The 16,344-nt window shown below is 35.8% G+C and overlaps 3 protein-coding genes across 3 annotated transcripts; 2 read left to right on the top strand and 1 right to left on the bottom strand.

Moving 5' to 3' along the window:
* Window positions 1–2,612: 2,612 nt before the first annotated feature.
* Window positions 2,613–4,995, top strand: tmem251 (transmembrane protein 251). Its single transcript, XM_084092016.1, has 2 exons — window positions 2,613–2,750; window positions 3,189–4,995. Exon 2 carries the CDS (start codon window positions 3,204–3,206, stop codon window positions 3,630–3,632), a length of 429 nt encoding a protein of 142 aa, XP_083948142.1. The 5' UTR covers window positions 2,613–2,750; window positions 3,189–3,203; the 3' UTR covers window positions 3,633–4,995.
* A 28-nt stretch (window positions 4,996–5,023) lies between these two features.
* Window positions 5,024–6,063, bottom strand: LOC311069084 (uncharacterized protein). The gene is made up of 2 exons (XM_084092017.1): window positions 5,847–6,063; window positions 5,024–5,458 (listed from the first exon to the last, which is right to left on the bottom strand). The coding sequence occupies exons 1-2, from the start codon at window positions 6,040–6,042 to the stop codon at window positions 5,343–5,345; spliced, it is 312 nt and encodes a 103-aa protein (XP_083948143.1). The 5' UTR covers window positions 6,043–6,063; the 3' UTR covers window positions 5,024–5,342.
* Window positions 6,064–7,623: 1,560 nt separating this feature from the next.
* ubr7 (ubiquitin protein ligase E3 component n-recognin 7) lies at window positions 7,624–15,451 on the top strand. Its single transcript, XM_084091891.1, has 11 exons — window positions 7,624–7,909; window positions 8,287–8,420; window positions 9,081–9,141; window positions 9,230–9,325; window positions 10,378–10,431; window positions 10,558–10,663; window positions 11,326–11,441; window positions 11,881–12,072; window positions 12,376–12,556; window positions 14,491–14,552; window positions 14,648–15,451. The coding sequence occupies exons 1-11, from the start codon at window positions 7,778–7,780 to the stop codon at window positions 14,738–14,740; spliced, it is 1,227 nt and encodes a 408-aa protein (XP_083948017.1). The 5' UTR covers window positions 7,624–7,777; the 3' UTR covers window positions 14,741–15,451.
* The last annotated feature ends 893 nt before the right edge of the window (window positions 15,452–16,344 follow it).

The following is a 16,344-nucleotide window of genomic DNA, read 5'->3' as shown; positions in this document are numbered from 1 at the left end:
TGCATGGTTTTGCAAGACAACTGCTCCAGGATTCATTCATTTGTATTTGTTGTACGTACTAAAGTTCAAATCTCTCAAAATAAGAAATGAGGAAATTTCCTCAAATTTCCGTGTGCCTGCCCAAGTACTGTAACCACAGTGATTTTAACAGGGTTTTAACAGTTTTTAAAGTCATTTCTATTGGTAATTGTCGACGAGGTTAACCCCAATTATATAAAATATTTGTAAACAAAACACTATAGTTACTATAGTTATAGCCTATAATATATAATTTATAGTAAAGTTGGGTAGATTACAAATTGTAGTCTGTTACTGATTACAAAAATTACATGACAAAAATTGTAGTTGTAATGTAATCTGTTACATTACACATTTAAGGTAATATAATCTGACTACTTTTTGACAGTGGTGGAAAGAGTACTGAAAATTCATACTCAAGTACAAGTAGGCCTACTGTTACATTGCTGAAATAATACTCAATTACAAGTAAAAGTAGGCCTACTGGTGTCAAAAAAGTACTTAAGTAAAAGTACAAATTACTCTTCTCAAAAACTACTCAGAGTACTAGTTACTAGTTACTTTTTAGCCGGCGATAGTTAATGTATTACCAATAAATATTCAATCAAGTCATAGATCCATGTAGAAAATAGCTACTTTCAACACATTTTACCTTATTGACGCAGGACATTAATTAGAGGTCATGATACTGGAATTTCTAACTTCAATACGACACCTTGAAAAATGTCAATATTCAGTATCATTTTCAATACCATCAGGAAACCTGCCATATAGATATTTTAATATCTACATTTTTGTCCATCCATTTTGTCAAGGCAATCATTATTTTCAAGCTTCAAAAAGCACAAAACTCATTGTAACAGTAACAGTTCAAGTCTTCTGAAGAGACACGTCCGCTTTATACAATGAAAGAATTTTAATTTAGGCTTTTGTTTACATATTTAAACATCGATCAATAACCAGTACAATAATCTAACTTCAACATTTGCACACACTGTGTATTTATCTTTACAATAGTTTTTTTTTTTTTTTTTTGCAATAGGGGAACTGAATTTACAAAAAAAGGCAAGTAAACAGTGAGTAATAAAATAAGAACAAATAAAATAAATTACCTCAATACAGTTGAGGTATTCTAAAAATGATAACACGGAATTTTTATATGCAGCAGTGCATGTTAATGGGTTATTATATTTCACCCAAAAATGATAATTATGTCATAAATTCCTCACTCTCATGTCGTTACAACCCCGAAAAACCTGTTCATCTTTGAAACACAAATGAAGATATTTTGATGAAATCCGAGAGCTTTCTGACCCCACATAGACTGCAACGTCATAACCACTTTCAAGGCCCAGAAAGGTAGTGAAGACATCATTACAATAGTCCAAGCTACAACAGTGGTTCAACCTTAATGTTATGAAGCAACGAGAATACTTTTTGTGTATTACAAAAATAATGACAATAACGACTTTTGTACAACAATTTCTTCTCTTCCCTTTACTTCTCGGATGCTGTTCACGTAGAAAACACAGTGCATCGCTTACGGGTTCTACGACTACGAGATGTCTTTACTATTTTTCTGGGCCTTGAAAGTGGTTATGACGTTGCAGTATAGGCTATGTAGGGTCAGATGAACGGGTTTTACGGGTTTGGAACGACATGAAGGTGAGGAATTAATGACAGAATTTTAATTTTTGGGTGAACTAACCCTTTAAGAGCCATTATGTTGTTTATTTAAAAATCGAACAATCAAAGTAAAAAACTTACTAAAAAGATTAAAATATATTTTATTTGTTTACCTGCATGTCATGTGACCATTAACTGACATAAGAGAACAGTGAACTTAATTAGATTAAAATGATTATTTATCATCATTATTATCTTAATTTTAGTATTGACCTGCTATATCTTATTACCTTAAAATCTCAGAGGGTACTTCAAGCAAATATATTAAGTCAAAGAGGTTCAGCTGACCAAAAGGTTGTGAGAATTGTGAGAATAACATGTAGATAATCATGTGATTACGAGTATTTTAAAACATAATCTAAAACAAGTACTTAATTTTTGGAATCGGAATACGTAATCCAGATTACATCTGTTACTACCCAGCACTATTGACAGTATTTTCAAGCTTTGTCGACATCGTTCACCATTGCTTTGATTTCCTCTCAGCAGCAAACACGACCGGTCCTGCCTGACAAACGTGTAATCTACCTTTTATCGCTACTGAGAATGGAGAGAAAATGTATATTAGGTACAAGACCAGACCCACCAGCATCATGTGTTTAGGGCCTAAAATTATTATTCTTATTTTTCAAAATAATTGTTATTCTACCCCCATTACCACCATAACAATTCTAAAAATCTTTGTGCAATGTTTGTCGTTCCTGTAGAAGGGCAACATAGACAAAAAGTTGTTGTGGATGTTTCAAATTAAAATTAAAATTTAAACAAAAAAATTAAAATTAAAAAATTAAAAACAAACATGAACACAAATCAACTCAATTTAAAAAATAAAATCATTGCATATATGACAGGAAGGCTCTAGGGGGCAGTAGAGTCCTTTGTGAGGTTAATAATAAAGTCTCGGAAGATTCACAGGAACTTCCCGGATGTTTGCCATTCCAGGAAGTGGGTCCTATGACAACAATCCTGTGACAGGGTTGTGTGTTTTGGATTGAGAAACGTATTGCCCTGAAAACCGCACAAAATGGATTGATCGTGTGATCACAGTAAGTAACACTTAATGTAACATAATGAAATCATGTGTTTAGTCGATATGACGGGGGCGTATTGCTATAAAATGACACAACAGTAACGTTACTAGTCAACAGCTTTAAGAAATCTCCATATGGTGTGTGAGCCTTCTTCTGTTTAAAAGACTTCATGTTTGTTTCTTCAGTGAAACATTAATTATTTAATAATTAGATTAGTAATGTGTTTCGTACAACGTCAAAAAAAGCTAATTGTTTAGGAAAATAAGTATTTTATTATTTGCTGTACGTTTTATATTTGATAGTATGGTGGTTTACAGTTGAAGTTGAGCTCCTTTCGTTTATTGAAACCTAAGCAGTAATCAGACCATTGATCACATGGGTTCACAACCATGTAAGTGTTTGGTTTCTTGTCAGCGGTTGCACTGAATGCATTCTCTGACTTTGTTTTTCCAGAGAAGAGCATGGAGAATGATGAATTTCCGCCAGCGGATGGGGTGGATAGGTGTCGGACTGTACTTGTTGGCCAGTGTCGCTGCAGTGTATTATATATTTGAGATCAGCCAAACATACAACCGACTTGCGCTGGCACACGTAGAAAAGGCCTCTGGAGCTCAGACAAAATGGTCAGGAGATGCTTCTTCCTCTTCCCCTTCTTCAACCTCATGGACAGTGACTCTGAAAACGAGACTTCTCCTTCTGCCCTTCTGGGTGTGGGCCACCATTTTCCTCATTCCCTACCTCCAGGTGTTTCTCTTTCTATACTCCTGCACAAGGGCGGACCCCAAGACTGTAGGATACTGTATTCTGCCCATCTGCCTTGCTGTTCTCTGCAACCGTCACCAAACCTTTGCCAAGGCCTCCAATCAGATCAGCAGGCTGCAGCTGATTGACACTTGAAGTGATTGTTAAAGATGTGGGATCAGATCTTGGTGCCATACAGTTGGGCGATACAAAAGTGCATTCATAAATAAGATTATTAATTTTTAAGACTTGGCCCTGACTTCTTTCGTTTTAGGAATTAAATGAGGACAGTGCTTGGGATTATTTTCTTTGAATTTTTTTTTCCTTTTCTGAGTCATCTGCAGTTCCACGCCAGTGTTTTTTTTTTTTTTAAGGAAAGGACTATAGGCTAGCAAGGTTTCATACTCTTTCAAACTGATAAATTAATCAAAGTAGATTAATAACAGGATCCAGAAGTATTTTCCATGTCGGCTCAGTCTTAAAGTACCTTTTCTAGAAGTTTCATCTTGATTTAATTGAAACTAATTAAATTTGCTATATGAACTTTAAGTAGCCTAAATGGAGGCAATTAAGCCATAGTCCAAGATGTGGAGAATGTTGATGGGGCTGCATGAACTACTTGAATTACACTTCTAAAGATGGGTAGATTTCCTATAAATCAAAATTAATCAAGGAGTGTAAATGTTTCCATAGGCCAATGGATTTTTATTGTCAATTTAATGCTCCAGCTGTTTGTTCTCAACTCCAGTGGACACCGTATTAGAGGAAAATAAGAAAACTACTGACAGTGGTACCACGTTTCCCATGTTTATAAGTGTCCATCTTTTTACTTGTTTTGAAAATAAAATGCACTCAAGGAGAGAACAATGAAAGAATTTGTAATAAAAAACTTTTGTATTAAAAAACAATCTGTGATGAATACATTTTAATATCAGTATTTTGTTCAAGTATGATTTCTTGTCAGCTCTAGTCATGGAAAGATATACAAGTATATTTCCTTTTATTTCTTAATTTGTGTTTATTTGACATACTAATTCTGTATCATAGTGATATTCAAGTGTCCTCAGAGAAAAGACATCTGTGTATTTCTGAAAACAAGTTCATATTCACGTCTTGTGAAATAGTGTACTCAATCTCATGTCTTATTGTTGAGGGATATCAGTATCATTTTACAGCGTGAATAATCTTATCTTGCATAAGAAAGGCAAAGGTTTATGGGTGTGGTAGGTTGTTATGAGTCTGACCATGGGTCTCAACATTATGAGATGAGCCTGTGCCACAGACCCAAGTGTTTCGATCTTTAAAATCACTTCTTTTGTGGTTACATGTGGATGGTTTTATTGATTTGTTGAAATGCTAAAAAAAAGGCAAATTGTTTTTGTCTAAAAGGGCTTGACTGTGAATTTATAATGTTTAAAGGTACCTGTTGATTACTTTCCATTGCAAACTTAACACACTGTGGTTTGAAACAACTCTGGATTCTGACAAAAATCAATAAAGAAATGTAATGTGCAGTGCATATTCTTTTGAAATTATTACACTGACAATTTATTGCGCAATGGTTTATTATTACCCGTTAGCTGAAGAAACTTCAGTACTGATAACCAATGTCAATTTGTAACAGTTTATAACAGGAAAAGTGTAATGATAAAACAATTTTCCCTTTGCGCTATTATGTTTTTCCTTTTATAGGAAACTGAAGTTATCAAAAATAACATCAGGTATTTTTTATGGAAAACAAATTAAGGCAAAATCCCAATGCTGTCATAAACTCACGGCTGTCATAAAAGTTAAAAGGAGAGCAATTATGTACAAACACCCTTTTATGCAATAAAGGCCATAACAGAAGAATGACAGTTCTGAAGATCACGGCCGTAAGGTCTTTATCCTCTTGTTTGGAGGTTCTGACTTTGACTTTTTTTTGGTGGTCATTCCTGTGGTACTATCCTCTTCATCGCTGTCCTCGTCCTCGTCCTCATCATCTGTAACATGGGTTCAGATAGAGAAAGAAAAGTTACAAATAATTACTGAACTTGTTTACTGGCACCTTTTTTGAGCACAGACACTTATTGTTGCATTCAAATTTGAAGCAATAAATAAAAAGTGTGCAAAGTGTCTTGCTACCGGGACACTGACGGTTAAATGTCTTAACTGTAATAAGAATAAGGAAGTAATAAAGTATTATCCTTAAGTAAATAAAAAAATAGTAGCCTGTGAGGTCACTAATGAACTAAAGGAGCTCGCTGACACCTGCAGTGCAATCATTACACAACAATACACACAGGTTTTAGCCACTTTGCAAGTGTTGTGTGTTTTATTTATATTTGTTGGTTTCCCACGAACGACCCAATCTTCATTTTAGCATCTTACCATCCAGAACCCCTCTGCTATTGTCCGTTGAACCCCTTTCCTGCTCAACAAGAGCCGTCAAGACGACCGATATTTCGGCATTTAATTTCTTGATGCCAGTTAATAGTGATTTCAAATCGCCATCTACTTGTACTGTGAACTGGTTTGTCTGTCCATCTCTGTACTTCAGCTCTCCGTTCAGCTCGCACGCTGCCATGTTGAAGATGCACACTGTCACTCGGTTGCCAGATCTTACAAGAAATACGCGCAACGTGGTCTATAACAAAACTTGTTTGGGGAGGCGTTATTTCTGAACTATGGAGAAACGAAACGCTTAGGCCTGGTTTTACAGACAGGGCTTAGATTAAGCAAGGAATTTGATTTAGATTAAATTTATTTTAATTAGATTTAATTAGGAAATCTAAGTAACTTTTATAAACATGCCTTAGAAAAAAATAAACATTACTGGTGTGCATCTTGAAACAATACAATGGCACTGACATATTTTATTATTGGTCAGTTCAAGTTGCTTTCAGTTAAAACAACTCAAATATGCATTTTAGTCTGAGGGTTCATTTCATTAATCAACACAGAAAATATAAAAATGGAATGAGATAGAATCTAAAATAGAATAGATCAGTGTTGTGTACGAGACTCGGACTCGAGACCATATTTTAATGGTCTCGGTCTTGTCATGGACTCGTGTGCATTTTGACTCGGAATTGGCTCGTATTCGAACATATTAGGACTCGGACTTATTCCCGAGTCCACTCGAGTCCCATTCAAAATATTTCATGATTATTTCACCTATGTGGCCTTTTTACCATTACAGTGTACATGATTCCATGGTATATTTGATTTACTGTTTGAGTATGGTGCCAATTTTATTGTTACCACCAAATATTTTACATATTCTTGAAGATCTTTAGGTCTGGTTTTTAGACCCAACCTTAGGTTATCCAACCTCTCTGGTCTCGGTCTCGACTCGACTCTCTCTGGTCTCGGTCTGGTCTCGGTCTCGACTCGGACTCGACTCTCTCTGGTCTCGGACTCGACTCTCTTTGGTCTGGGTCTCAACTCGGACTCGACTCTCTCTGGTCTCGGTCTCGACTCGGACTCGACCCTCTCTGGTCTCGGTCTCGACTCGGACTCGAGTGAGCTGGTCTCTCGACTACAACACTGGAATAGATTATATAAAACAGAAGCTAGGCTAAATTGCAACTTTCTGCAAAAATTAATTATATCAGCAATTACACCCTTTTAAAAAGCTAATATATTTCACATATACACTTGGCCATCTAAATAAAAGAAGCAAATCTCTTTCTTGTGTGCGCACATTCACGGAAACCATTTTAAAAACTTTCAGATGGATAGGGTTAAGAAATGCCCTTTCAGGTTTTAAGACTACAGACTGAAGCACAAGTAAACCCTAAAATGTGACTGTATTTTAGACATAAGCCCAAGCCTCCAAAAATCACACACCCATATGTATAAGAGACTTACTATTAATAATAAGTGGTATAATAAGTGGACATGGCAACACTGATTTACCCTTTGAACCCTGACCCATCGAATTGGCTTCGCGAAAATTCAAAATGTTCCTGTTTATCCAGAATCAGTGAGATTATGTGGTATAATGTTTTAATACACGTTAGTGAGAAAAAATAACTATATACTGTTTATATCCCTGCAACTCTCCCGCCAAAACATCATGTATTTGCATAAACCGGAAGCAGCATTGGTTTTGTTATTGTCACAGTTAATCCCTATAAATTCTTCAGGTTATGTCAAACCGCTTGACACATTCACACATATTTCCTTTTTTAATATTACAGTGGACTCTCAGTCGCAAATAAAACGTGGTCTCGTTGACAGGTCAGTTAGTTCGTGTCTCGTTTCGTGCCCTGGAACAGGAACTGGAAAGATTTTTTTTTGCGCTCGTCTCTTCAAGGATGGCGGCAAATGATGGAGCGGAGGAGGCTACTGTATCTCTGGTGGACGTCCTAGAGGAGGATGAAGAACTGGAGAACGAAGCCTCCGCGGTTCTGGGAGGGAGTGATTCAGAGAAATGCTCGTATCCAGAGGTTCGACGTGTTATATGAACACAGCCTTCTCGGATAATATTGTTTTTAGCATGCTGATTATAACTTGACACAGGCTTTTTCATCTGACCGATTAACGTTATTCTTATAAAGTGTTATAAAGTGGATTGTTTTGGTTTGGGATTAGCATAATACCTTAATTCTTATGCTTAATTCGTCGATGCAAAAAAGGATTGACGAATCTATTTGTTTGGAAATAAACCTTGTTGCATGAACACATAGTAGCAGGAATAAGAATCAGTACAGTTAAACATCTAACAGTAGTTATCAGCAGATGCTCTGCATTTACATTCATATTCTTTGGATGAAAATAAGCTACATGTCCTAAAAACAAGGTGATTTTCTTTTGGTCCTCACAGGGACATGTGAAGCGTCAGGCTCTGTATGCCTGCAACACCTGCACACCAAAGGGAGGAGAGCCAGCTGGTGTCTGTCTGGCATGTTCCTACAAGTGCCATGAAGGCCATGACCTTTTTGAGCTGTATACTAAGAGGTGAATATTGCTACAATAACCAGCTGTAATTTTTGCTGGTGCTCTAACCCATTTAAGCAAAGCTGAAATGCTTAGTTTGACATTTTTATTCATAATATTTTTGTCATTATGGCAGTGAGATTATTTAGCAGTTTACATGGCTTGTCACTGGCAGCATCATAGGCAATGTGAGTGAAACCGAGACCTGTCACAAGAAAAATAGGTTTAAATTCAGCAAGAAATCAAAATGGACAATTCTTGTTTCTTTTATGTAATATTGCAGTATTTATTATAAATGAATTATCAATGCACATCATTATATTTTTTTTTAAATTAATGTGCCCTCATAATCTTTAATCAAATAAACTTTGATTAAATGCATGACAACCTGTCACTCACATGCACAGGATCCAATCAATTCCTAACAGACAAAATCAAGTCCTGCCCTACATTTTCTTTCTTGTTTGAGAAGCCGTTTCACTCGGATATACGTCACAATAAAGAAGTAAAGACTATCACAACTTGCGTTTCATGCTGACTTTAATGCAAGGAAAATTCCACATGGAGATCTGGAGAAAATAAAATGAAGCATCAAGTTTTCTTAATAGACAGTTTGGAATTAATTGCGCACAGACCTTACTTTAAATCACTTACATTATGTAAATGTTATTAATATTACAGGAATTTTCGATGTGATTGTGGAAACGACAAGTTTGGGGAAATGGAGTGCAAGCTATTTGCGGTAAGTTATGTTTTACCATTAGTTTGAGTTTGTGTCTTTCAGTTTTCACTGTAGTGATGGTGATCATTTAAGATTTTCTGTCATGCAGGATAAAGAGAAAGTGAATTCAGGGAACAAATACAGCCACAATTTTTTTGGCTTGTATTGCACATGTGACAGACCCTACCCAGATCCAGAAGACGAGGTAATGTGCATTTTAGTTTGAGTTTCTTTCTATAATGTTTTTCTGTGACCTATAGTTCTGTTGTCTGATCATAATACTGCATTGCATACTTTTTCCGTATCCGTATTCCAATTTGAATTCTGCTTGTAACTGTACAGTACGTTTGGAGTAGGCGTGTCGGTTTTACAGGTGTTACACTCTGTTCAGGCGTACACTGATGACATTAGGGACTTTAAGCAACAGCTACTGGAAGTAAACTGTTAACTGTCGTAGCCAAAGACCAATAAAGCGAGTTCGCGTTCAAAAGCGATAGCGCTATAGATTAGCTTCTCCCTGATGCCAAGAAGCTAACTTTAAAGCTACACTGTGTAATTTTTAAGTTGATTCTTAGCAAAAAACACTTTGTTCTTTCAAAATTATATGTGCTCATCAATGTGTAATTACTTCTACCAACTAATCAAGTATTCTCGTAAGCGTAAAATCTGCCATTTAGAAAACATACAAGCGAGTCGCTCGAATGGCGGCAGCCATGTTGTGCATCAATCTTGAAAATACATTAGCCAAAGAGGGACATACCTGGAAATTCAAGCTTCGCCTTTCGCGTTTTGACACTCAGTGGCACCGTGACGAATGCGAGGGGGAGATTACTTGCGACTGCCGGCAGATTTGAAATAATACGGCCACCGTAGGAGTTAAAACGCCCTCGGAATGGGAGGGGCTAGAAAGTAATATTCAGTTGGTAGTCATAAACAATTTCACTGCTAGATGGGAGAAAATCCTACACAGTGTAGCTTTAATGCATGCCTAAATTTTATGTAAGCTTAATTCATATATTTCAGCGAAAAACTGTTTAATTTACAAACTTTTATTTTGAAATGTTAGTCAACTACATTAGTTAAAAGTCCCTTTTTGGAGGTACCGCCCACTTTGGCAGTTTACACCCCATTTTAGATTTCTCTGGCCTGCACTATATCTACTTGATCTCCTCAAATTATAGGCCTGTACACTGAGTATATTCTATACAGATTATAATATTATACATGTACAGATTTAGAGTGAATTTCTCTCTCCAGGTTGCAGATGAGATGATCCAGTGTATCGTGTGTGAGGACTGGCTCCATGGTCGGGTTAGTTTCAAATCAGATTGTACTCCGGCAGGACCTGAACATGGTTTCGTGCGTGCGTGTGTGTAGATAAGGAACATAACTTATTCTGGTGAAATGTCTGAAAACATCTATGTGTGTCTCTATCAGCATTTAGGCTGTGTAGTGCCAGACTGTGTGGAACTACAAGAGATGATCTGCGAGTCATGCATGAATAAAACACCTTTCCTTTGGACCTATGCTGCACATATTGCAGGTAATGTTATACCTTTATCTGCTTCCATTTTGCATTTACAGATATTTAGTATGACTGCAAAGTTTTTTTTTTTTTTTTTTAAAGGGAGAGAATCTAAATGTACACTACCGTTCAACATTTGGATTAAGATTTTTTTTTTTATTAATACTTTTGTTCAGCAAGGACACATTAAATTAATCAAAAGTGACAGTAAAGACATTTATAATGTTACAAAAGATTTCTATTTCAAATAAATGCTCTTCTTTTTAACTTTCTATTCATTGAAAGATCCTGAAACAAATGCATCACACAGTTTCCACAAAAATATTAGCAGCACAACTGTATTCAACGTGGATAATAATAATCAGCATATTAGAATGATTTCTGAAGGATCATGTGACACTGAAAACTGGAGCAACGGCTGCTTAAATTTTTTCTTTGCCATCACAATTATAAATTACATTTTAAAATATCTAAAAATAGGAAACAATAATGTTTCACAATAGTTTTTAATCAGATAAATGCAGCATAGATGGACATGATAGACTTGTGTAATATGTAAATAATCTCATCGACTGGCAACTTTTGACCGGTAGTGTACGTTAACATATCATTTGTCAGTTAGCATCTTTCTCTAAACATTTATACATTTGTGACGGCTTATTTTGTCTTGTTTGCATCAGTTACACCCATAACAAAAGTAAGCCCGTGCAAAGGAGAAGGGGACGTGAAGGTGGAGGTAGAAAATGATGAAGAGAAGATAAAAAACGAGAACCTGAAGAACCCTGTAGATGAGAAGGTACTTGCTCTCTTGCTGTGTAATGGCTGTCGGCTGATTCATGAAATGGCAACTCTTGCGTTCATTCCTGTTCAGTCTTTTTTATTGCTGACAGCCTAACTTAAATCTCCTTTAAACAACAGATATGCAGTGAACAAGTGTTTCAAGATACTAGATGCACTAAAGATTTAAAGCCGTTCTAGACACAGTTTTGCCTTTGTCTCACCAGTCTCACCACAAGATGGCGGTAGTTATCAGAAAGAGTGTTTTCATTGGGGAATTAACACATCTCATGCGTCATCTGTCTCAAGCCAAATTGAATTTACACCACATTGTTTTGTTGCTGTTAGAAATGATGCCAACCCAGCTGTATGACTGTGGAATATTAAATTATTTGAACATCTACACAGCAAGAGAGGAACGAGTGATCAAGATTTGATGACCTTCTCTCTGCTGACAGGTGCAGGTCAACGGGACGTCCGCCTGTAAGCGTAAACACTCGGAGGAAGCTGAAGGCTCCTCAGAGGAGGGCTCGTGCTCCGGCTGCAGGCTGAGAGAGATGAAGGCTTCGGGGAGGAGCCGGGCTCCTCAGGGTGCCGTGTTCTGGCCGTCTGCCTGGCGCACCAAACTCTGCACCTGCACCGACTGCAAGGTACAGCTCAAACACACCCATTACAGTCCAAATTTACTGCTGAAAATTCAGCTTTGCCATCATAGAAATAAATGACAAAAAAAAAAAAAAAAAAAAAAAAAAATATATATATATATATATATATATATATATATATATATGTGTGTATATATGTGTGTGTATATATATATATTTCACTATATATTTTTTACTATATTTTTAACCATATAAATAGATAGATAAAGTTGTATATATTGTTTTTTGAGAATAAGGAGGATATCTTATTTGTTCCTGGTCTCATGTTAATTGGCTGTGTTTGCTCAGATCCTCTATGCTGACACAGGAGTGTCTTTCCTCACGGATGAGATGGACACCGTCCTGGCGTATGAGAACAAGGGCAAGTCCACAGAACAGGCTGAACAAGCGGGTGGAGCCGAGGGTCGTGACCCCTTGATGTCGGCCTTAAACAACCTGAATCGGGTTCAGCAGCTGGAGATCATCCATGGTTAGTAGCAGTGCCGCAAAAACGGGGTTTGCAGTGTGTGCAGAGCATGAGGGCGCCGGACGGGAGGGGGGGCGCCATTGTGGCAAAATGATTCTTTGAAAATCTCCTTTTAATAAAACTTTATAAATAATCAAAAATTGTTTGTTAAAAAATTATGAAAGGAAACGTTTTTATTTAACTTTTGTTTAGCATTTTTAACTGCTTATTTTATTATATCAATATCAACCTCTCAACTTCCGACTACTTTAAGTCTGTCCCATGACCAAAAATGGGTAGGCCTAGATGTGGGAAGCGTTCTGGGGCGCAGAGCAGAAAAATGAAAATGTAAAATGATAAGGAACCTATTATTATAATTATTTTTTTATCACTTTAAAATCTTTAAATTGATCAACATTTAACAACGGTTAACTTTGGTTCAACTTTGCATTTCAGGGCTCGACATTGACACTTGTTTGCTTGTCTGGGACAAGTGTGGGTTTTTTTTTTGTTTTTTTAAGGGGCAAGTGAAATAGAATTTTACTTGCCCGGCCAGACAAGTAGCTTAAAAATAACTAGGGAAGCATCGTAACGTGAGAATGATTCAGATTTTACCTACATTCAGTGTAAAGAGCGATTGATAATGGATAGTGTATTTGGTAACAAGGTCGCGCTGCCTGTCTCTTTGAGACTTTCTTTCGTGGATAAATCGAAACAAATAAGCGCAACAGCACACAATAATCTCACAGAAGAAACATACTGAGGTTTTTAAATTCATTTAAGAAACATTCTTTTCTTTTTTTAAAATAACGTATGATATAGTTACATAACACGACCAAGGGAGCTGTTTTGCTGAATATTATCACGAACAAGTAACGTTAGCCTATTTAATTATCATAAATGTTTATTATCCTAAACAAGTAGCCTATTTAATATTAAGTTACTTACATTTTAGACACATTTTGTTACTGAATGATTACGATTCAGCGTTTTTGAACGAATCGTTTGAATGACTCGCATATTAAGACGGCCACTTGCCGCCACCTACTGGCGGTTTAGTTTCATGTTTAAAAGTATCATTGCATTTTTTTTCTTGTGTATTCAAACATTTATTTAAAACATTAATCTCATAACATCAGGCTATTTATAGCAGTTGCAATTTTGCAGTGTATAGGCTAAATTATTTAATTTGATTGGTAACAGCCCAGTTTTATTATTATAGGCTAACTGAATTTATTGATCAAATGTAAGAATTTGACATGACACGATGCATACATTTAATAAGGTAAAAATAAAAATCGGCCTTTATAAAGGTAAATAACGCCCTGTGGTAAATATCACAAATATGCAGATTTAAGTATGTAAAAGCTGATACACTGAGAATATTGCTTCAGATCAGAATAAATTATATTTATACCCCAAATAAAATACTGTTATTTTACATTTGATTATTCAATATCTATACGTGAATACTTTTAGACCTACCTGGAAATCTTAAAGCTGTGTTTATGTAATAGGTTTCATTTAATCTGTTTTTTAATTAAATTTGTTTTGGCCATTGCTTGTAATAAAGTTTATTTTAATTTGATAACATTTGAACTTTATAGTTGACTATAGTAAAGTCTTTGATTATAGTAGTTTTGCTGTGATATCTAAAATGTCACTGGTAGGCCTATTTAAAATTTTGCAGCTTATTTATTTGAATAATGGGTCAAAACAACAAAAACATAAAACTCATTTTATTATTAAAATATACGCGCCTGTAATGAGTAAAATTAAACACTGATCTTGCACACCCCTCAGCAAACGTGCAGTTGCGCTCCTGGTAGTCGGGTTTACTGGCAACTTTATCTGTTTTTTTTCTGTGAAAGCAAAACAAATTCATGATGTGAGATTTAAAATTAAACTACTCCAAATAAACTATCAATTCAATTCGTTCCCATTACATTTTTCCTCAGAATATAATGACATGAAGACAGAACTGAAGGACTATCTGCAGAGATTTGCAGCAGAAGGAAAGGTAGGCTTTCAATATTTATATTTTTAACGTGCTGTTGGGCTGAAGATGAGTTTGTACAATCCAGTGTTAAATTTCTCCTCTCTTTCCTTGTTCAGGTGGTGACACCCGAGGACATCCGCCAGTTTTTTGAACAGCAGCAAAGCCGCAAGAGACGAAGAGCCAACGCAGACCAGTACTACTGCAGTTAAACCGTCTCTCACGCCGACACTTCAAGCGTACCAGCTACATCCAACTTTTCATGTTTCGTTTTCTCCAGCTTTTTTCCAAGGCCATTCCTGGTTTTATAAAATAAACATGCAGTTTAAATTCAGGCCCTCATAAGCTTGTATGATTTTGACCTTGTATATCAGTGATGTATGACAGGTTCTGTGTTCCCAAAGATATAGCTGTAATACTTTTCCTGTAATCCTGCCATTCCAAATAGGGGGTTGAATTTGCAATAACGTTCAGCTCAACATGTCACGATTGGCTCTCAGTGTCCAGAAAGATGCATTATGGAAAGATTTAAAACAATGGGTGTATGGAAAGGCACTTCTATAATGTCATAAAACAGCAATTGCAGTCAATCCTCAGGAGCTCTCTCTTTTAAGTGATTTAAAATGGTGTCGTTACATACTGAAAAAGGCTATTAGGAAAGTCACAATCACATGACTGCATTCAGTATTCATTCTGAAGAGATGGCTAATATTCACATGTGTGTCAGGGTAAATAGTGCTACAGCCTATTGGAAAATCTGTTTAGGAAACACAAACCTATGTGCTTTTTCAGGTTATTCATTTCAGTCATTGTTGTGATCTAGTAACCCTTTTTATTTGATCTTGTTTTAACCTGTTTCATGTGTAGATTCTGTTACTTTTTAATGTCCTACCTTTGAGAAATAAACATGGTAATACATTTGGGCCCTGTGATGCATGTCTCAGTTTATCCCAGAAACTCTCCATTAGGGTGAAATAGCTTCCATTTGCACAAAAATGAGATTTAGTTGAACAAGTCAGTAAAACCTCTCGGATTGCTAAATCGAATTTAACGTTTTGTTAATAACCGACACACCATTTCAAAAGGGTAAAACTAATCAAGGCCACTAGAATGCTTGCATATGTATATTCTGTAGGGTGAAAACCATTTGTGCACTGTTAAAAGTTAATTTAAAAAAATGCATATTTAATCGAGTTTGAGAGATTTCATGTGTAACAATGTTATATTGTGATTAAGATGTAATTTAACAAATGTAATTAAATTGTTTAAAAAATTGAGTTATATTTAAAGAAAAATGTCCATAAACTTCATGGCTGTGGAGTTACAGTAATGGATGTTACCCATTTAAGAAAAAGGGGAATTTTCTTTGTGTAAAGGTCATTGCAGGTGACTGCAGATCTGAGGGGTTGATTCGCATTCATTTTACTAAATTTCTATCAATTTCATGTGTCGCACTTTATTAAGAGTCTGTGGTGTTATACTGATAACTCAGAATGTTTTTTATTTTTATATTTTCATCTAAATTTTGATAAATACAGTCTTATTAATATTTCTAAAATGGCAGCCTCCATTTTAGAAAAGTCTAGATTTGTGATGTTACAGTCTTTCATGGTAACAGCACAGACATAGAACAGAGAAAACTATTCTCCCTTGGTGGAAATAGGGGCAAAGATGAAAAATTAAACACTTTTTTAAGAACTGTAATTTTCTTCAGTTTTCTTTAAAGTTGCATATTTTAGAACTAGAAATTTACTTCAAATACTGGTACCACAGGCATAAGTGATGGTCACTCACTAGTATTTAATTTTGATAGATA

The sequence above is a fragment of the Abramis brama genome (assembly GCF_963993115.1).
Source record: "Abramis brama genome assembly, chromosome: 18".
Lineage (NCBI taxonomy): Eukaryota > Metazoa > Chordata > Actinopteri > Cypriniformes > Leuciscidae > Abramis > Abramis brama.
This window is presented reverse-complemented; position numbering and strand designations above follow the sequence as displayed.